We start from the raw sequence: 22,409 nt of genomic DNA on the forward strand, positions 1-22,409 counted from the left end.
TGTCCTTTGGACGCTTAGCCCATTCTTTTTTCTTTTTTTCCAAAATGAGGATGCAAGAGTTGCCAACCACTGGGAAGAAAGCATTACACTGCTAAAAAAATTGCTCAATCAGTTTGTAAAATTGGATGTGTTAGGAAGTGCCAATAATATAATCCCGATAGACTTCCGAGATATGATGACTCAAAGAAAGCAAGTAGTTTTCTGTTGCCATTAAAACTAAATTTTGCGGCTAATACAGGTTTAGACAAGGCTACGCTTGAGAAGTTCTGTCCTGGGCTCAAAGTTTTATTCTGCAGCTATCCAGAAATTAATGAAAAAATTACTAGTGAGACCACATTGTTCAGGTGTTGATACTGCTATGCCTACCCAAAAACTAGATGATGAGGCTGATGATGATACAATTCTTAACCTACTGACATTCTTTCCATCTGCAATGAAATCTCAGGGCAGAAACTAAAAAAAAGACCAATGAGAGTGGAACCAGTATCAAGTCGATTCTGAATTGTCTCATTTACAGTCAGGGTAACAAAACTGGATGAGTTGGAGAAGCAGGAACAAATCCTGGATCTTAACAAAATGGGAACACATGAAAAATTGGCATGGATTGTTACGCTTCTGATTCTCTCTTATAATCAGGCAAGCATGGTGTGTACTTGTTTTCCTAATGCAGAGGAACGAAACCCTTTTCCAGTCTAGAATGTGCAGTGTCTTATCTACTTCACATGCAACAAAAGTTCCAGCTCATAGCAGGCTGAAACCTTGCCAACAGCTACCAGAAATTGCTGAATGTTCAGCACTCCAGCATATGTTGTTATTCCAATAATTATCATCATAACCTTAAACTTGAGATGCACAGCCACATAGTGAAGACAGAAAAGTGGGATTTTTTGAAGTGTTTGGTGAAGTATTTTCAGATGCAATAATATTTTTTGTAAAGAGCCCTGACCTGTTCGAAATTAAATAAGACAATAATGAGGTTTGTAAACTGTGTATTTTTATATATATGTTTATGTTTGAAAAAATTGCTATTCATTTTTTATATTCACCAAATCTTGATTTTTAAGATGGCAGGGTTAGCAACACCGTATAATACAGGGTGGACAACCTGTGGCCCATCAGGGTAAACCTCTGACAGGCCACAAGACAGTTTCTTTATGTTGCGCATCCACACATACAGACCCCCAGAGCTCCCATAGGCTGGGGACAGCAAACCATAGCCACTCGGAGCTGAGGCAGAGGATGGGTGTGCTTTCAAACACTCAATATAAACAATCTGTCTTGTGGTCAGCCATTGGCTTATCTTGACAGGTTGCTTGCATTACTCACCACTGGCATTGGGTCAAAATAGGGAAAAGGTAGGTTTGTTATTAAAATATCCTTTATGTAAAATTCAATGTAAGACTAAAAACAGAAAGCATGCAAAAGAACAAAGTATTTCACGGAAATAAAGTATTATATATAAAAACCCAATTTAACAGGTTCAAATGCTTAGCAATAGACTTTAAATACTTTTTGTAAATGGTGGTATAGAGTAACCTTAGATTCTCTCCTTCATGATAGTAGAGCATGAAAACGTGTAAACTAGAACAATCAAATAGTCTGTTAGAATTCAAAGAGAATGTTTAAGCAGGGCTCCACTACCGGGAGCATTCTGTGACCTAATGACTTCAGAGTGAATTTGATTACATACTCAGGTTAGTTTTACTAATGCTAGTGCTTCCCGTTCACTTGGTTTAGAAAAGGAGAATGTGTGGGGAAAAGATTTTTAAGTAAACTTGCGCAGCTCTCTCATTCTATCATCATCATCAATCACCATGGGCTTAGCACCTATTGATGTTCGATGCCTCCCTCGCCATTCCTTGCCATCTTTCCCTGTCCAGTGTGGGGTGGTTTAGTTCTGTAGTCTAGCTCTGCGCCATTCTCCTGTATCATCTACTCATTCTCTGTGGGGTCTGCTGCTCCTGTTCGAACCGTCCATTAAGCCAAATACCTGGGTCTTGATTTTTTGTTCGTCATTTATTCTGCAGATATGCCCAAATGGCAGTAACTTCCATTGCATAACCTTCTGCATTCAGTACTCTTTTGGCTGTATCTTCCTATATAATTCTTCCTTGGTGACTTTCTGCACCCATCCTATTCTCACAATCTTTCTATAACAGCTCCTCTTGAACGCCAATATCCTTCTCTTCAAATGTTTTGTTATCAGCCATGTCTCACATCCACGTCTCACATGAATACACACATTTCTGAGATGTTCAGCTTCATTCCTAAGCTTTACTTGAGGAGTAAAGGCAATTCAAACCAGGGCAGCCACTTCAAAATGCCCATGGCTACACGCATGCTGGAACTTCAAAGTTTAATGCTTCGAAGTTGCCGTGGGGGAGAATTAGCCAAACAAAATGCTGCATATTCACCACAGCACTTCATTAGTAATCTCCCGTTGCCCTGATTACCATGCCCCCTTTGAAGTTGGGGGCAAGTGTAGACCCAGCCTTAGTATTTTACTCCCCTCTTCCCCAGTTTTTAATCCTCCCATCCTCCTTCAATCCTATGTATCTGATTTGTCAGCTTTCATTTTAATTGTTTTTTAATCTCTATGTTATAAAACCATCAGTGCTGTACTGGAAATGGTGTATCTCCAGATCTGAAGAAGTAGGTCTGCCCCACAAAAGCTCATCACCTAATAAATTATTTTGGTTAGTCTTTAAGGTGCTACATGACTGCTTGTTTGTTTTATACTTTTTCAATAAATGTTGAAGTATGCGAACAGCTGTGGCACAACCCTATAGCGTAGGTTAGTTAACCTTTATATCCTCTGTTGGTCAAAAAATCTTGAAAGTCAATCAGTAAAAATGAAGGGTTTCTAGTGCTCTCATTATAGGGTTAGAGAAGTGCTGTGATGAGCTAAATGATTTTTTTTTTCTTCCCTAAAGACAGTAACAAAAAACTCACAAATTCGACTATTTTAATGTGAATGAAATACACAACTGAAAACACATTCACACAGTTAAGAACACTACAGTTTGCAGCTCCTCTTCCCCAGCATGGAATAATTTCACTTTAACAGTTACCTGAATTTTATCTTGGACACTGCCATATGAAACTGCCATATGAAAAGCTGTATATTAAACGGCAGAGTTTATCAATCAGACATTAGTATCTACACTGTCAAAGTTGCCTCCTCACTTAAATCAATATACCGCAAGTATCTCTATTGTAAGGGTTTTATCAGGGGCTGATTGCCCAATCCACAGGGCAAGACGCTAGTCATCAAATATAGGCCACAGTGGACATTAATCTTCCCCAGTATGGAGCCTCCCTTCAGATCCCCAACCAGACTCCTTTCTAGCATTAACACAGCCTTGACTCCAAATCTGGTAAATGGCCTCTATTTTTAAATAGAAATTTCAGATTTGTTCTCTGATAGGCACTAGGGCTTGGAGGCTTTCAGCACTCCAAGCATTCAAAAGCCATCCTTCACGCACTCAAGCAAATCAGATTCTAGGAACATACACACTTTCTTAAACATAGAAACAATCCATTTATTACCCCACCTGCATGATGAATGGCAGTTCCATCTGTAAAGTTATAAATTCTGATTTATATTATCAGTGTGTTATCAAGCTATTTGGAGAAGCCCACAGCCACAATTGCCAGCCTCAGGGCAGCTGGTCAAGAAACAGAACACAAACCACAAATCAGCTGAGAGTACTATAGTTAGATTTCACCAAGTAACAAGCATGAACACAGTTGAGCACTATAGCAGACTAGCCATGGCATTGGAGACAGTCCCCTTGGGTAGTCTGCCTTGCCACCACAAAATTACTTTTTGTTGTAAGGGAAAATTTACCACAAAATTAAAACAATATTCAGGTAACCCTGTTCCAAAGAACCTGTCACTTACCCCACATCAGTTGCACACTAGATCCCACACCTAAGACAACACATGTAGCCAATCCTACAATAATTTAACTGTTTACTAACTAAGCAAACTGAAGTTATTTACAAGTAGAGAAAACACATACACAGATACATGAGTTATAGTTTTAGATTTCAAACGGTAATAGAAATTGCTATCCTATGCAAGCTCTAGTTGACTTTTATGGACGCCCCAGGCTAAACAGCTTGAGGTTCCCCTGATTATACTTAAAAAATATTACCCTCTCCAAATTTTAAAAAGTATATTTATACAGGTTCTCCAAGTCAGGGATTTTTTATTCCTTTCTCCCAGAGTTCAAATCATGATGGGATGACTAGATGTATCCATCCCATCCCAATGGATGTGGGGGAAGCAATCAACAGAGTCTGATGTTCCATGAATGTTTCGTCTGGTGTTTGTGAATCTTCTATTATTGGACAGATGATGGCACCTCTTCTGTTAAACTAGCATTTCACACTTAATGATTCTCTCTTGGCTGGGGGAGTTTCCAGTGTCATAGCAACCACTTTTATAGTTACAAAGCAAACACTTACTTATTACCTTATAACATGTTCTGCAGATAAGTAAAATTAATGCATGCAGCAATTCACAAGGATTTCATAAAATCCAGCCACTATATGCATCTCTAAGTGCAATACCCATATTATCAATACCAACAAACAAGTCAGCCGGGCTGATTTCCAGCTAAGAATTTGTCAGTGTTCAGTGACACGAGCACCTGGTCTGCCAGTGTCACTACTGTTTTATGAAAAAAAAAAAACTGGGATCATGAGTGCCTATAGGTATGCCCCAGACAGATAAATAAAAAGGGGCTTCAGACGATGATTCTATTCAAGCACAAATACTGAGCCGATGGGTGAGCTGCTACCTAAGAAGCAAAGTTTAGCCAATTCCTCTGAAGGCAGGAGCGGTGGACATTTTCAGGAACAGAACAAAACAAAACAAAAAAACAGCAGGTTACCAGGTGGTGGGCTTTTTGTTTGTTTGTTTTTAAACAATCTGCACAGGAGTAGGAGGAAACCAGACTAGTGAGATCACACCCCTGAAGCTGGACAAAGGGCTCCGAGAGAGAGAGACAGAGAGACCCACCCATCAAACAGCAAGGAAGGGTCCTGTGGCACCTTACAGACTAACAGAAAAGTTTTGAGCATGAGCTTTCGTGAGCACAGACTCACTTCAGTCTGTGCTCACGAAAGCTCATGCTCAAAACTTTTCTGTTAGTCTATAAAGTGCCACAGGACCCTTCGTTGCTGTTACAGATCCAGACTAACACGGCTACCCCTCCGATACTTGCCACCCATCAAACAATAGCATGCATGAGGAGGGGACACCGCACCTGCCCCCAGGGTACAAATAATCCCCAAGGATTTCCAAGGGAAAGATATGATTAAAAAGGGATGTGTGTGTACGTAACATTTACAGTTTTGTAGGACATGAATACTCTTTGGCTTTCCACGTTTAAAGCATAAGACAACAAATTTACTAGTTCACACATTTTAAACAGTCTAAATGCTTCACAACTACTCCATGCCCCTGATCTAGCTGTACTGCAAGCTGGAAATTTCATGCCTTCTGAGTGGGATTAAGTACAAGCAAGCCTTAATAGACAGAACAGTCCTCAGAGAGGCTAGGCAACTGGAAAGCAGGTTCCAGTTTTCAGACTTGATCAATGCAATCTCAGAGCGTAGGCTTAAGAGACTGATACTTGGGCAATGTTAGATACCACACAGGCCACGGATCCATAGAAACCAAGGCTTGCATTCCCTCCGCAGCAGTCCAAGTCAGTGACCAGCAGGGGTCCCTTACTTGCATCTGTGACACCTAATGAAACTTGGAACATATATTTGCTGTATGTGGTACTAGAGAGCAACACATACATATCTCTAGCCACGTCTACACAAGCCGGCCACTTCGAAGTAGCTGCGCCAACTTCGAAATAGCGCCCGCTGCGTCTACACGTGCCGAGCGCTATTTTGAAGTTGAAATCGACGTAAGGCGGCGAGACGTCGAAGTCGCTATCCCCAACAGGAGATGGGAATAGTGCCCTACTTCGACGCTGAACTTCGAAGTAGGGCACATGTAGGTGATCCGCGTCCCGCAACATCGAAATAGCGGGGTCCGCCATGGCAGCCATCAGCTGAGGGGTTGACAGACACTCTCTCCAGCCCCTGAGCTCTATGGTCGCCGCATGCAGCAGCCCCTTATAAGCTCCCCGCCCCCTTATTTCCTGTGCAGGAAGCTGAGAGCTCATGCAGGCAGCAGCACTACCATGTGCCCAGCCTGCACATCTCTCTGCAGCCCCAAGCCACCATCCTGCACCCCATGGCAGCCAGCCAGCCCCCCAAGCACCCCCAGGGCACCCCCCCCAAGGGGAGCCAGGGCTCTCAGGCTGGCAGGCAGCCAGGGAAGAGGCAGCGGGGCCCCTCCTGGATGGAGGGGAGATCCGGGACCTGCTGGGGCTCTGGGGTGAGGAGGAGGTGCTCCAGGTAATAGGGAGCAAGAGGCAGAACACGGATGCGTTTGCTCAGCTGGCCAAGGGCCTGGCTGCCCGGGGTCACCCTGCCCGCACTCCTGACCACGTCAGGAGTAAGGTAAAGGAGCTGTGGCAGGGTTACGCCCGGGCCTGGGATGCGGCCAGCCGATCTGGGGCCACCCCCGCCACTTGCCCCTTTTACAGGGAGCTCAGGGCCATCCTGGGCCCCCGGCACACCTCCTCCCTCCCGGCCACTCTTGACACCTCGGCCAACGAGCCCCAGCAGGCCCTGGAGACAGAGTCCGCCCCGGAGACAAGCCCTGCACCCCAGGGGCCCCCCCAGGAGCCCACCTCTGGGACACCAGAGGAGGAAGAGGGGGAGTCCTCCAGCGACGGGGGGCTCTGCATCGCCTTCCCATCCCACAGCTCCAGCAGGGCATCCGCCCAATGGGTGTCCCCCAAACGTGGGAGCGGACTGTCAAGTATGTACCCCCCGGTGCGCACCCCCGGGGTTAATGGGTGGGGACAAGAAACATGACCAGGGCCCTCCACACGCCCAGATGACCATGGCCCCAAGGACAGCAGTGGCATGTCCCTCAGAAGAGTGAATCAGCCCCTGCCCCCCAGCAGGACAGCGCCATGCCCCATCCCTGGGGATGGGGGGAGTGGAACCTAGGGTCCCCCGTTGGGTGGGGGGACACCCATCATCATCATCATCATCATTTCCGGGGGACGGGGAAGGGGGGACAGCAGCAGAGGGGTGGGGGGACAAGGGCCACGGGTCAGGGCCCACACTAACGGCTGTCTCCACTCGTTTCCCCTGTGTTCCACAGCTGCACCATCAGGAGGGTCTGGAGAGTACCGGCGAGGTGTCCGTGGTCCCGGGGAGCCCACTGGGGCCATCCCAGCAGGCCAGCCCCTCAGCAGAGCACCGACCAGCCCCAGGACGAGGCTGATGGAGAAGCCACCCGCGGACGGCCACGGACCCCCAGCTGCTCGTGACCCTCCGCCGTCAGCTGGAGGTGTCAGAGCGGCGCCTGCAGGTGGAGGAGCGGCGGCTAGAGCTCCAGGAGCGAGCACTGGCCTGGTGCCAGGAGGCTTGGGGGCCTTCATGTGCACTTTCGACCGCACTGCGCAGCACCTGGCCCCCCCACTGCGCCGCCCACCACTCTGCCCGCCGTGCCACCTGCCGCTCCACCTGCCGTCCCTCCACCATCTACCACCCTGGGGCCTGCCGCCAAGGGGGACCATGGGACTGCGGACACCAGCCGGACGTATTTGCCGGTTCTCCTGGCCCCCACCCAGCCTCGACCAGGGCTCCGGCCAAGAGGTGGGTCGTGCCCCCCAACACCGGGCGCTGGACATTAGGGTGCGGGGCCAAGGATGTTGCTGCCCCCCCCCTTTGTACAAACTCCCCTATTTGTAAATAGTTTTTGTTGGACCCCTGTTTTAGTAGCTGCGCTCCCATGTACATAGTTCCCCCCTTTTCTTCGGTTAATAATAAGGTTGCACTGTTTTGTTTGAAACAACATTTTCATTTATTTCAAAGAAAAGTGTGGGGGTGTGTGCTCTCAGGTGCTCTGTGGTGTGGGCGTGGGGGCAGGGAGTGTTGTGGAGGATGGAGTGGGGGTGCAGTGGGTGACTCACCAGCAGCTGGCCCTGCCAGCGTTCACCCCACAGCCTGGTCAAAATGGGCCCACAGGGCCTCCCGGACCTGGATCCCCTCAGGGTCGACCTGGCGACCGGGGGCAGCGGGTGGCTGGACGTCGGCCCTGCCAGCCTCCACAGCCCAGCCCTGGAAGAAGGCCTCTCCCTTGCTCTCCACCAGGTTGTGGAGTGCGCTGCATGTGCCCACAACCTGGGGGATGTTGGTGAGGCCTGCATCCAGGAGGGTGAGGAAACACCTCAAGCGCCCTTAGAGGCGGCCGAAAGTGCGCTTGACCACCTGGCGCGCATGGTTCAAGCAAGTGTTGAACCGCTCCTGGCTGGCTGTGACATGGCCCATGTAAGGGTGCATGAGCCAGGGCCAGAGGGGGTATGCCGCGTCTGCGACAACGCAGAGGGGCATGGTGGTGTCCCCAACAGGGCTCTCCCACTGGGGGATGTAGGTCCCCGCCTCCAGCCAGCGGCACAGGCCCAAATTTCTGAACACCCAGGCGTCGTGGGTGCTGCCAGGCCAGCCAACATAAATGTCCAGGAAGCAGCCCCGGCTGTCCACCAAGGCCTGGAGGACCACGGAATGGTATCCCTTCCTATTGAGGAAGCGTCCTCCGCTGTGCTCTGGGGCATGGATGGGGATATGGGTCCCATCCAGAGCCCCAAAGCAATTTGGGAAGCGCAGGCTGGCAAACCCCGCGATGGCGGCATCCGGGTCCCCAAGCCGCACAAGCGTGTGGAGGAGCAGGGCATTGATTGCGCAGCCGACCTGCAGGGGAAGGACATGAGAGAGCACCGGTGAGGGGTGTGCACTGTGTGTCTGGCCCTCCACCCCTGGGCTCCCCCCCGAGGGCTCCCCCCCAGCCAGGTCCTCTTACCTCCATGAGGACAGCCCCAACAGTGGCCTTGCCCACGCCAAACTACTGCCCTACGGATCGGTAGCTGTCTGGAGTGGCCAGCTTCCAGACAGCGATGCCGACCCGTTTCTTGACCGTAAGGGCACGTCGCATGGAGGTGTCCTGGTGCCGTAAGGCAGGGTGAGCCACTGGCAGAGCTCCAGGAATGTCTGCCAGCTCATCCGGAAATTCCAGAACCAGCGGTCGTTGTCCCACTCACAGAGCACCAGCCGCTCCCACCAGCCCGTGCTCGTGGGGTAGCTCCACAGCCGGTAGCATGTGCGGCGGGGGGTGCTCGGAGGGCAGCAAGGTCTGGGGCTGCTTCCTCATCCCCTGGGGGCAGCTCATCTTCCTCAAATAAAAGATGGTCAGCTGCCTCCTGCATGGCACTAAGCAGGGCAAGCACTGCTCCTCCAGGGGCGGGTGTGTGGACCTCTGGCTGCTGCTGCAGCTGCTGCTGCTGGGGGTCCATGCTGCTTCCATGGGGTGTGGGTGCTTGTGGCTCTGCAGACCACGTGCTGTGCAGGCTGCGTGTGTCTGGGAGGGGCCCTTTAAGGGAGCGGCTTGCTGTTGCCTGGGAAGTGCTAGTCCGCCCCGTGACCCTGTCTGCAGCTGTTCCTGGCACCCTTATTTCGATTTGGGCCGCTTTGGTGTGTAGACGCTCCCATGGCGCCTACTTCGATGTAGTGCTGCCCAACATCGACGTTGAACATCGACGGCACCAGCCCTGGAGGACATGTGGACGCTATTCATTGACATAGCTTATTTCAATTTCGCTGCATCAAAATAAGCTATTTCGATGTAGCATCCCCGTGTAGATGTAGCCTCTATGTGCAAACACCAGTTTTCACCAAATATTCAGTGTTAACTGATTTGCTAGGTACACCTATGAAAAAAACTTCACTCTGAGATGAGCCACATATTTTAGAAGTTCTGTTCTTTTAACATTTAAATTTTAAGGGTGACATTTTGTTGATATATTGTGTATTTGGCCAAGGTATAAGCTGTCCTTTTCAAAAACTTATTGCTGTCACTACTGGAAGAGAAATTTTGTTGGCGATAGTAAGTAAGTGTAAAGAAGTTTACTTATACTGTCTCCTCCAACCCCAAACACAGAAATGGTTGGTTGTTGGGGTGAAGGGACATAAGACTGAAAAAACGAAACAGCAGCTATTTTGCATTGTAGCGAGCCTCTGTGGCCTCCCACCGACTCAGAGGCAGAAGAGGCTGCGCAGAGGCCCTGGTGGGCGGGCCTGGACCCAGAACACCAGTGGCCCGCCCCTCAGAGGGTGGGGCCCAGAGCCAGAAGGGCCAAGGGCAGAGCTCGGGACCCATTAAAGCCTGGGCCTCCACGCAGGGAACGGGCTGTTTCACGGGCTCCTGGGTGCCAGGGGCAGAGAGCCTGCTGCCGCCCAGCCGGTCGGGAGGAGCAAGCCCCCAGCGGCCCAGACCAGCCAACACAGCCATGGATCCAGATGCCCCAGGGGACATACCCGGACTTCCCAGATCTGCCAGGGCCCTCACTCCGGCGGAGGACCCCCTTCTTGGAGGAAACCCAAGGCCCAGCCAGACGGGTGGGGGCTAGCAACCACGAGGCCCCAGAAGTGGCCTGCCCCAGAGTTCCAGCAGACCCCTGCAGCCCCCAGGCCCAGGATCACCTCGGACCCACCACGCTACCGCCATCAAACTACCCCAATGATGTGGAAATTACCAACTGGCCAGAGCCCCCAAAGGTAGACAATTTGGAGGGGGCCGACCCCTGGGGACCCCCTGACCAGGTGGACTGGGACCTTCCCCCAGTGGAGGTGGAAGTAGGAAGTGGCCCGGGGAACGCTGCACCAGAACCCATGGTGGTGTGTTGCGGCCTGGATCCGCACCGCCGTGGTCGTGTGTAAGCGACCCGCAGGGCCCCGGGCTGGGTCGCAGTGGTGTGGGAGGGCCTGCGACCCCCTACCCCCTCCCTGATGGGGTAAGCCCTTGCTGGGCTTGTTCCTCAACCCTTGTGCTACTGCCCCGCCCTGAACTGAGGGCTGGGCTTGTTCCTCAAACCTTGTGCTGTTGCCCCGCCCTGAACTGAGGGCTGGGCTTCCCAGGACAGCGTCTGTGACTGAGGTCCCGCCTGGAGCTAAGGGCCGACCCCGGACTGTTTGACTAGCTGCGGCCCTGCCCCAGCTTTTAAGGTGGGGCCCTCCAGCTGTGGGCTGACCGATCACCTACCCTTAAAGGGGACAAAGCCCTGGGATGGCTAGACCCAGGGCAAGCAGTAGGGGCCTGTGCTGCCCAGAGGGGCGCGGTCATAGCACCCGGGCGCCTACATGCATTAATAACCAGTAGAGAGAGAGGCAAAAGAAACAATGCATTACTGGATACAATTAGGCTACGTCTACACTAGCCCAAAATTTAGAAATGGCCATGCAAATGGCCATTTCGAAGTTTACTAATGAAGCGCTGAAATACACATTCAGCGCCTCATTAGCATGCCGGCATCCGGAGCACTTCGAAATTGATGCAGCTCGCCGCCATGTGGCTCGTCCAGATGGGGCTCCTTTTCGAAAGGACCCCAGCAACTTTGAAATCCCCTTATTCCTAAAATATTCCTAAATATTCCTAAAATTTTAGGAATAAGGGGATTTCAAAGTTGCCGGGGTCCTTTCGAAAAGGAGCCCCGTCTGGATGAGCCATGCGGTGGCGAGCTGCGTTAATTTCAAAGTGCTGCAGCTGCCAGCATGCTAATGAGGCGCTGAATATGTATTTCAGCGCTTCATTAGTAAACTTCGAAATGGCCATTTGCATGGCCATTTCAAAGTTTTGGGCTAGTGTAGACACGGCCCTAGTGAAGTTTATGAATCAGAACATAACTAAAAAAAATAAAATGCAGTTTGAAAGACAAGGTTACTTCTAATCAATCTATTTTTGTAATAGCCCGCCATGTAACATGACATTATTTCTTATATGCTTCTATGAAACATGATTCTGTTATCAACCATACCTGTTCAAGAACTTCTTTGTAAGTTATAGCCTGTTTAGTGTTTGTTACGGGACTGTCATAGATAATAGCAGTCTGGTCTGCATGTCCGCTTTCAACATGACGATCTACAGCATTATAGCAAATATTCAGCTCCCCATTCACAAACCTGAAAGGAAAAAGAAAAGGAAGTACAGCATTAGACAAAGATCTTTCCAAACTAGCTACACTAAGTTCTGTGAAGGAGAGAGAACATTCACTTAGCCAACCGATGAAATGATCTTCAAATCAGAAGGCCCCTGCTGTTAAATTACTTACATTACCAGCATAAGTCAATATAGCTACATTACTCAGCATTATGGAAAATCCACATTTCGAGCAAAATAGTAATACCAAACTAATCCTCAGGGTACATAGCATAGCTGGTGGGAGGGCTTCTTCCATTAAAATACACAGACGGAGTACCTTTCTTGTTGGCAATATGGCATCTTCACCAAGCGTTAGAGCAGCACAGTTGCAGCACTGTAAGTGCAAACAAGTCCCAAGACAAAGAATTTGCCAAAAATATGGGTGAATTAGCCTATCAGCTGGGTAGTAAAATGTTTACTTTAACTGTATATAAAGATTAGAAATCTTCAGAGTCATGGTCTCTTCAACAGCCAAAAATTTACAGAGAATTGCAATTGATAATTAAAAACTATTTCACAAATTGTGATTTTTTTTTGCCATTTTACACACAAAAGATTATTGGAATGACATATAATGCTGAAATACTAAAATACACAAAAGTTGTATGAACTTCAAAGAGGAGCTTTGATTTTTAGTCCTGTTCCCTGGCCTGCCAATGCTGATCTCCTCTTTGTCACTTAAGCCGTATCTACACTAGCTAACTATTTCAAAGTAGCCAGCCCATCTTTGAAATAGCGCGCGTCACATCTACACATGCGTAAAATAAAGTCAAGGAATTGTGGTAGGGTTACACCCGGGCCCAGGACACAGCCAGCCGGTCTGGGGTCGCCCCTGCCATTTGCCCCTATTACAGGGAGCTCGAGGAAATCCTGCGCCCCAGTATACTTCCTGCCCTGACGGCCATCCTTGATACTGTGGCCGAGGAGCTCCAGCAGGCCTCAGACCAGGGGTCTAGCCCAGAGGCCAGCCCAGCACCCCAGAGGCCTCCGGAGGAGCCAACCCACAGGACCACTGAGGAGAACTCCAGTGAGGGGCAGCTCCTCATCGACCTCCCCTCCCGGAGCTCCAACAGGGCATCCACCCAACAGGTGTCCCCTGACCGTGGGAGTGGACCTTTAGGTATTTACACACAGGGCGCACACCCCCTGGGTTACGGGGCAGGGGCAGGGGCACGGGACACAACTGGGGCCCCCCAACACTCCCAGCCGACCCCAACCCACCATGGCCCAGCCAGACCATGGCCCCAGGACAGTGACACAGCCACCAGGGCCGATCAGCACCCACCCCCGTGGACAGAGCCATGCCCCATCCTGGGGCAGAGGGCTGAAATCCTGGCCACCCACAGGGACACCATGCCCATGGTCAGGGGAGAGGGACCTGGTGCCCATGGGGTGGGCGGGGGTGGGCCACAGGCCAGGGCCAAATACTAACGGCCACCCTCTCTCTTCCCCCCAACCTCCGCAGCCCGCTGTGGACATTGCGGTGCAGCAGCCATGGGGGTCATGTGGGGCAGTGAGGGGCCAAGGACTGGACCACACAGGTCCCCCTCCACTGTATACAGTTCACCCCCACCTCTGTTGTACATAGTTATGTCCCCACACTTTAGGTGGCATTCTCCCCATCTCCCCATACATAGCTTCCCCCTAGACATTCGTTCCATTAAAGAAATGGTTGACACATTTAGTTCTTAAATACTATACTCACAGTTTTATTTTTCAAAGAAATGTGTTGTGTGCTCTTTAGGGGGGCAGTGTGTGGGAGGCCTGCCAGGGATGGCTGGGGCAGTGCTCACTCTGCCCCTTGGTCAAAATAGGCCCACAGGGCCTCTCGGGCCCAGACCCCTCCTGGTGGGCCTGGTGGCTGCCAGCAGTGGCTGGCTGGCTAGGGGTAGGCCGTGCCAGCCTCCACCGCCCACTCCCGCACAAAGGCTTCCCTCTTGCTCTCCACCAGGTTGTGGAGCATGCAGCACGTACCCAGAACCTGGGAATGTTCAGGAGGCCCACACTGAGGTTGACAAGGAGGCAGCACCAGCGCCCTTGAGGCTGCCAAAAGCCCACTCCACTGGTTGGTGGGCATGGTTCAGGTGGCCGTTGAACCTCTCCTGGCTGGCGTTGAGGTGGCCCATGTAGGGATGCAAAAGGCAGGGCTGGAGGGGATAGGCCACATCTGCCAGGAGGCAGAGGGGCACAGTGTTGTCTCCCAGAGTGATCTTCCTCTGGGGGATGTAGGTCCCCACCTCCATCCAGCGGTACAGGCTCGAGTTCCTGAAAACACAGGCATCGTGGGTGCTGCCAGGCCAACCAACATATACATCCTGGAAACAGCCCTGGCTGTCCACCATGGTCTGGAAAACCACCGAGTGGTAGCCCTTCCTGTTTATAAAGCATCTTCCGCTGTGGTCCAGGGCACAGATGGGGATGTGGGTCCCAAAGCAGTTGGGGAACCACATGCCAGCAAACCCCACGGTGGCCACATCGAGGTCCCCAATCTGCATGAGCCTGTGGACCAGCAGAGTGTTCAGCGCACTGACCACTTGCAGGGAGAGGACATGGGCACCAGTGAGGATGTGCAGGGCGTTCCCAGCCCCCCCCGACCCCCTCCCCAGGCACCTCCTTCCCCAGGCTCCCCCGCTCCCCAGGCCCCCACTCCCCCCAATGGGTACCCGCCCTGGCCCCCTTACCTACACAACAAGAGCTCCAAACAGTGGCCTTGCCCACACCGAACTGGTGTCCTACATATCGGCAGCTTTCTGGAGTGGCCAGCTTCCGTACAGCGATGCTGACCTGTTTCTCAATGGTGTGGGTACACTGCATATGGGTGTCGTGGTGCCTCAGGGCAGGGATAAGTCAATGGCAGAGCTGCAGAAACGTCTGCTGGTGCATCCAGAAATTCCGGAGCCAGTGGGCATCATCCCACTCCACCATGACCAGGCGCTCCCACCACTCTGAGGTGGTGAGGTGGCTCCATAGCCAGCAGAGCACAGAGTGGGGGACCAAGAGGGCCCCATGGTCTGGGGCAACTCCTTCATCCCCCAAGGAGGGCTCCCCTTCCAGGAGGTGAAGGGCAACCTCCTGCACAGCACCAAGCAGAGCGGCTCGTGCCTCAGCGACAGCCTGGAGGGCTTCTGGCTGCTCCTGCTGCTTATGATGATGATCATAGAATCATAGATTCTATGATCATAGAATCATAGAAGAGTAGGACTGGAAGGGACCTTGAGAGGCCATCGAGTCCAGCCCCCCACCCTCATGGAAGGACCAAGCATTTTCTAGACCACCCCTGAAAGCCATCTATCTAACCTCTTCTTAAATAGCTCCACTGATGGAGACTCTACCACCTCTCTTGGCAATTCGTTCCAGTGTTTGATCACCCTGATAGTTAGGGACTTTTTCCTAACGTCCAACCTGAACCTCCCCTGCTGCAATTTCAGTCCATTGCCTCTTGTTCTATCCTCAGAGGCAAGGAAGAACAAGTTCCCTCCCTCTGCCTTATGACACCCTTTTAAATACCTGAAAACTGCTATCATGTCCCCCCTCAATCTTCTCTTTTCCAAACTAAACAAGCCCAATTCTTTCAGCCTTTCTTCATAGGTCATGTTCTCTAGACCTTTGATCATTCTCGTTGCTCTCCTCTGGACCCTCTCCAATTTCTCCACATCCTTCCTGAACTGCGGTGCCCAGAACTGGACACAATACTCCAGCTGAGGCCTAACCAGTGCAGAGTAGAGCGGGAGAATGACTTCTCGTGTCTTGTTCACAACACACCTGTTAATGCATCCTAGAATCATGTTTGCCTTTTTCACAACAGCATCACACTGTTGACTCATATTTAGCTTGTGGTCCACTATAACCCCCAGATCCCTTTCTGCTGTACTCTTTCCTAGGCAGTCCTTTCCCATTCTGTATGTATGATGATGAGGGTCCATAGCTGCATGCACTGGGTCTGTGATTCTGATGTCAGTTCCACAGGCATCATGAGGTGCAGGCTGAGTCTATTTGAGAGGGTCCCTTTAAAGGAGTGTCTGACTGTTACCCCAGAAGGGCTAGTCCACCCTATGACCCCGTCTGTGGGCTTTCCTGGCCCCTTATTTTGAAAGGGGCTGCTTTTGTGTGTAAACGCTATCCCAGGGGGCTCCTTTTGATGTTGCACGTCACTACGTTGACGTTGAATGTCAACGGTGCCAGATCTGCAGGATGTGTTTTTGCTACACAATGACATTTCTTATTTCGATGTCTCCACATCCAAATACGCAATGTTAACATACCATTCTACTGTAGACGTAGCTTTAGCTTGTTATCCCTTCCCCCCTCTGTGCACACACCCCAGGATAATAGTGAAAGAGAGCAACTGAAGAGACCAGAAGGAAAGCATGTGTGAATCCTATGATCCCATAGGGATGTTCTAAATAGTACAAGAGTGAAACTGCTCCCATAGGACGAGCGGGAGCTTAAAGTGGTGTACATTTACCTTTGGTACGATACTGCACTGGACACAACTCAGACTCAAGAATTAAGCTCAGTATCAGCAAGGAAAGGAAAAATAAGGATCCTTGTTTGTCTCAATAAAGGGACTGTATTTGCATGCACACTCATCACTTGTTAAACAAGTACTTTACTTGTGAGTACTCACTAAAATGGGGGACACATATACCTATCTTTGTTCACTAAACAAGTGCACTCTCCCACCCCTCGCTAATACGAGTGTAACCCCCTCACCGGCTCTGCAGCCCAAATCTGCCACAGTCTGAAAAGCCCCCCACTGGCACTGCACACCTCACCTGCTGCAGCCTGACTGCCCTGCCAGCCCACAGACCCAACCCACTGCAGCCTGAATCCTGCCCCTCACCTGCCCCAACCCACCACAGCCTTAATGCCCCCTGTGCACCCCACGACCCAATTCACTACCAGGTTTTAACCCTCTCTCCCGCTCATGGCCCCAAACTGCAGCCAGCCTTTAACCCCTCTGACCCCCACAAAAAAAAAACCCACTTACCTTTCAAAGCCAGCGCCACATGTTCCCACTCCCTCGCTGAATTAGGAGCACTTGGAACCAATCAGAGACTTTTACATGTATTTTATGGGAATTTAGTTTCCCTCTTACAAGTTTTCACCTATGAGCAGAAAGTTGGGAACCAATTGTGCTTGTATAGCGAGGGATGAGTGTACAGAGCATCTTTCATCACAGGGTCACAACTATTAAACCTAATGCAAGTTGGTATTGACCCATAGGCTGTTTCAGCTAGGGAAATGAAAAAGAACTATTTCAATGCTGCTCCTTGTACATTCCACAGAAAAACACCATCAAAACTGGCATCCTAGTCTATTCTTCGAAGACTGAATGGGGAAAGAGGGAGACTGAGTGGGCATGGAAACTGAAATAACCTTTCACCCCATCATTCTGCCCTATTAACGTACATTTTGTTAACAGGGTGATATCAGATTGTATGTGAATAATGAACTTCTGTCTCCAGACGAAGCAACAGTTTTCACAAAATCCATGGCTACACATGCACGTAATTTCGAAAATACAGGCCTTCTTTCAAAAGAGTACAGGGAGCATCTTCACATACAATGTGCTCTTTCAAAAGGAAATCAAAGGAATGCGGCTCAGACTTCGAAATCCAGACCCCAGCCCCATATTAGGAAAGTGCCCCCTTTCAAAATTCTCTTTTGAAAGAAGGTATATGTAGATGCACCGTGGCCCGCTCTTTTGAAAGAGGAGTCCGCCATGGTGCCAGCCAGCTGAAGCACAGAGACGCCCAGGCCCGCAGCAGCAGGGCTCTATGATCCCTGTGTCTGGACGCTCTTAAAACTGCATGGACCCAGAATCCCCATGTCAGGAAGCCAAGAACATGCAAGCAGCAAAGGCATGAGCTGCTCTTAAGACGCCCTTACAGCCACCCCCACAACATCTCTGCACAGCAATGGCCAGCAGCTGCCCACCACAGAAGCCCCAGCGTCCCCCTCAGAGCCCTCACAGGGCTTCCAGGAGCAGCAAGGTGAAATGAAAAGAAGGGCTCCCTCCTGGACAAACCCTGAATTAAGAGGCTTCCTGGGACTTAGGAAGGAGAAGGAGATGTTGAGGGAGATGGGGTGATGTGTCATAATGTCACGGCCTTCGCCCATGGCCTCAGCATGGGGGGACACACCTAATGCACTCCAGATGAAATCCAGTGTAAAGTAAAAGAGCTCCATCAGGGCTATGCCTGGGCTTGGGACGAGATCAGTGCTCAGGGGCAGGTCCTTCCACCTGCCCCTATTATTGGGAGCTCCACTCAATCCTTGGGCCCCAGAACAGCTCCCCGCCACCCAGCATCCTGGACATGGACGCTGACCAGCCCAAGCCAGAGGCCCAGGAGGAGCTGGGACCAGAGAGCCAGAGCCAGGGGCTGGACTCCCCCCTGGAGGGGTCCAGTGAGGAGGGCGAGCTCATCATCAATGTGCCCTCATGGCCTGCACTGTGGCGGGGTGTGAATGGAAATGTGCATCCCATCCAGGGCGCTGAAGCAGTTTGTGAACCCAAGTGATGTGAATCCCTCGATGGCAGTGTCCAGGTCCCCAACATGGATGATGCAGTGGAGGAGCATCGCATTTATTGTGCAGACAACCTGCACGGGATGAAGGATGTGGAGCACAAGGATGGAGGACTATGGAGTGCCTGCCATATGAGGAGAGATTAATGAAACTGGGACTTTTTAGTTTGGAAAAAAGATGATTAAGGGGAGATATAATAGAGTTATATAAAATCATGACTGGTGTGGAGAAAATAGATAAGAAATTGTTACTTAATCCTTCTCACGACACAAGAACTAGGGATCACCAAATTAAATTAATAGGCAGCAGGTTTAAAACAAACAATAGGAAATTTTCACACAACCCACAGTTAATCTGCTGGAAAACATTGTGAAGGACAAGACTACAGTAAGGTTTAAAAAAGAACTAGATAAATTCATGGTGGACAGGTACATCAATGGCTATTAGCCAGGATGGGCATGGAGGATGAGGGTGTCCCTAGCCTCTATTTCCAAGAGGCTGGAAATGGGCAACAGGGAATTGATCACTTGATGATTACCAGTTCTGCTCATTGCCTCTGGGGCATTGGCCACTGTCAGAAGACAGGATACTGGGCTTGATGGGCCTATGGTCTGACCCAGTATGGCTGTTCTTATGACATGTGTTCTCATGAGTGTGTGGTGGGGAGTTCTCAGCCACTACACCCCTGCCCCCTCCCAGCCAGCAGCCCCTGAAGCCACACCCGCTCCCAGCCCCCTGCCGCTGAGGGTCCCCGTGCCCAGGAACACCTTCCCCTCTCCTCATGGGGAGGGTGTGAGCTGTGCCCAGCTTATCTCCATCAGGACAGCTCCAACGGTGGTCTTGCCCACCCTGAACTGATGCCCCACTGAGTGGTAGCTGTCCAGGGTGGTCAGTTTCCATATAGCAATAGCAACCCACTTCTCGAGGAGGCGAGTGGGCTACATGTTTTTGTCCTGGTGCCTCAGTGTGTGAATGAGCCAATGGCAGAGCTCCTGGAAGGTCTCCCTGTTCACGTGCAAGTTCCGCAGCCATCTGGCATCATCCCATTTCCCCAGAATCAATCACTCCCACCAGTCCAAGCTGCCGGGGTGGCTCCACTGGTGCCGGAGCGCCCAAGGTGGGATTGAGGCTCGGGGGACCACTCAGTCTCTCAAGGAGAGGGGAGGCCGCGACAACTGCGCACAGCAGCTGTAGCACAGTGTCCACAATCTCAGCATTTAAAGCCAGGAGCAGGTGCTTGTCATCCACTGTGCTGTGGGACAGGCTATGCTTGGCTTTGGGTAGCTCTGCAGGCCTCAGCGGTGTTTGGGAGGGGCCCTTTAAGGAGGCGGCTGGCTGCAGGCAGCAGAAGAGCTTGGCAGCCATGCGTCATGTTAGCCTGTACGCCAACAAAACAAAACAGCTTTAAAGTGCTACATTTCTGCTGTTTTGTTTTGTTTTGTTGGAGCACGTACTAACACAGCTACCTATCTGTTACTAAAGAGGAGCTGTAAACCCATGATTATTTAACTTGGAGCCACCAAGTGTTTTAGCACATGTAAACAACGACTGATTCCAGATTAAATGCTATGTCATAGCAGATGTATTTCCTCTTGCACTGAAATGGTTCTAGGCTTTATTTAAATAGTTGGGGTAGGGTATCTTTATAGCTACGTGCAGGTAAGTGACATTCACGCCTCATTTAATATTTCTGGCTTATGTGAAAGTTTCTGAAAGAAATGCTTTCCAATTTGGTATTCTGTTTGGCCAGGTACTGAACACCTCTTTAAATTTTAAACTAATGTTTCTCTTCTTCTCAAGTAGATTCACTGTGACCATTCAAAAAAAAAAAAAAATCAAACATTTTTTTCTAAGTCTAAATTCTATTTTCCAGATAAAATACTAGAAATCAGGTAATGGCTTCCTCTCCATAAGTCCATTAGACCAAGCAGCTCATCTGTGGGAAAACAGTACGCTCCATTAGACTATTCACTTTATCAGACTAAGAGACTGGTGGCAGTATCTCTCTCTCTCTTAGAGACTTTTTCTGCTTGTTCTCAGCACATCAAACCACAGTACCCTTAGATTTCTGAAGAAAATGGCCCACTTATCAGGATCCATGGCGTATTGCCTTCATAACGTGCAGAACGAAAAGCTCAACTGAATGCTAGCTTGTTAACAATCAATGATTTCTTTCACCCAGCCCTCGCATGATGATATAATAAGCTTTTTAATAGCTAATGATTGCCTTTCGCTGGATCAGCCAGAAAGTTCATAGAGGTTGCCACAAGTAAGTTAATTTAATTTACAAAAGTAAATAATAAAATAGGGTCCAGTAGCCTTACCTCAGAAATATTCCACAATTCTTTTAGGAGGCAGCAAATACTTATCACAGAACCTCCAGCTACCAATAGGCGTGGTCCCTGTCTGCATTACACTGATGATTTACATAGCGGCACCATGCATCTGGAGATTGTGAAAGCAGTATCGCCCACTAGTGCCCTCATAGTTTCATCTGGTGTAGTAAAGAATTACTACATCTCAAGTTTCTTTACCATAACAAATCCAACCATCAGCAGCAAGGTGGGCATGAAGTAGAATACAAATAGGGACCCACCCATCTCAAAGACCCTCCAGTTACAGATAATGGTTCACTGAGAGTGATTAATAAGTTGTATATAAGTCAGAGGAGGGGGGGCAAGAACTGAGTTGGAATGTCTGAGCAGAGACAGCTGTACCAAAGGAGACATTTGCCAATGACTCTGGCACCAAGGAGTAATGTGAAGCAAAGGTATGTACTGAATTCCACATGGTCACTTGACACATACTCCAGAGCAGTATGTCACTGGGGGAGGCTAGGGTCAAAGCCTGAGTTCTCATGAAATTGGCCTACTTTGCAGAGAGCTGAAGCAGTATGTGCTTTATTTGTTGTTGACGAGGAAGGTGAATGGGTCTCTGGTCAGAGTTACCTTTTGGTCAAAACTGTCACAAACTAGTGTCATGGAGTTCCCAGTACCTACCTGCTGATCGAGTCTGCAATCACATTCTGAGTCTCCAAGAGGTAGGCTGCAGATAAACAAGAACTTCGTGGAAGAAGGCACCAACTGCACAGGTTTACTGCCTCTGTACATGGAATGGTGGACTCTGTGCCCCTATTTGTCAACATAGTAAACAGTGATGGTGTTGCTAGACAGAAAAATACGATGCGTTTGGCAAGACTTCTTTCCACATGGTGTCTCAGAATGTTGACGTGCACCCTGGATTCCCAAGGAGTCCATGTTACTTGTGTCATGTGGTCTCCCATATACACTCCCCATCCTACAAGAGACAGGGAAGAAGGGAGAAAGGGGACTCATATGCAAACCTGCTCTGGGTCTGTGTACCGCCGGCAGTAGCAGAGTAGTTGCATGGGGGGATGGAGGGGACGGACCTGTCTCTCTGGAGATAAGTCTGGAGGCAGTGTGTGTGGAAGTAAGCAAAGTCGGTGATGTGTATGTGCAGCAATCTGAACTAGGCAGAATACACAAGTTCCAGACAGAACAAAAAGACTGTTGATTACATAGGTTATTATTTCCTGCAGACTCTGAAAACTGTTCCTTAGTATATAAGTGACTGAGTTGATGGAGGCCCCTATACAGTCTAAGGGTTGTATGAAGTCAAATTTGATTTTTCTTTGTTGATACTAACTCAGAAAGGAAAGGCACCAGAGCAACATGGAGGTTAAACTTAGTTGTTTGGCCATAGCGGATGACATTTAGTACCATTTCTCTGTCGTTATTGC

At 49.9% G+C, this 22,409-nt stretch overlaps 1 protein-coding gene across 2 annotated transcripts in view; it reads right to left on the reverse strand.

Moving 5' to 3' along the window:
- The window catches only part of ACSS3 (acyl-CoA synthetase short chain family member 3), a 173,670-nt gene that overhangs the window by 142,094 nt on the left and 9,167 nt on the right, over positions 1-22,409 (reverse strand). For both annotated transcript variants that reach the window (XM_075012266.1, XM_075012259.1), the window contains exon 2: positions 11,955-12,099. In XM_075012266.1, coding sequence (XP_074868367.1) covers positions 11,955-12,099 — 145 coding nt within the window. The remainder of the gene's footprint in view (positions 1-11,954; positions 12,100-22,409) is intronic.

The sequence above is a fragment of the Carettochelys insculpta genome, chromosome 1, assembly GCF_033958435.1.
Source record: "Carettochelys insculpta isolate YL-2023 chromosome 1, ASM3395843v1, whole genome shotgun sequence".
In the NCBI taxonomy this organism is placed as follows: Eukaryota; Metazoa; Chordata; order Testudines; family Carettochelyidae; genus Carettochelys; species Carettochelys insculpta.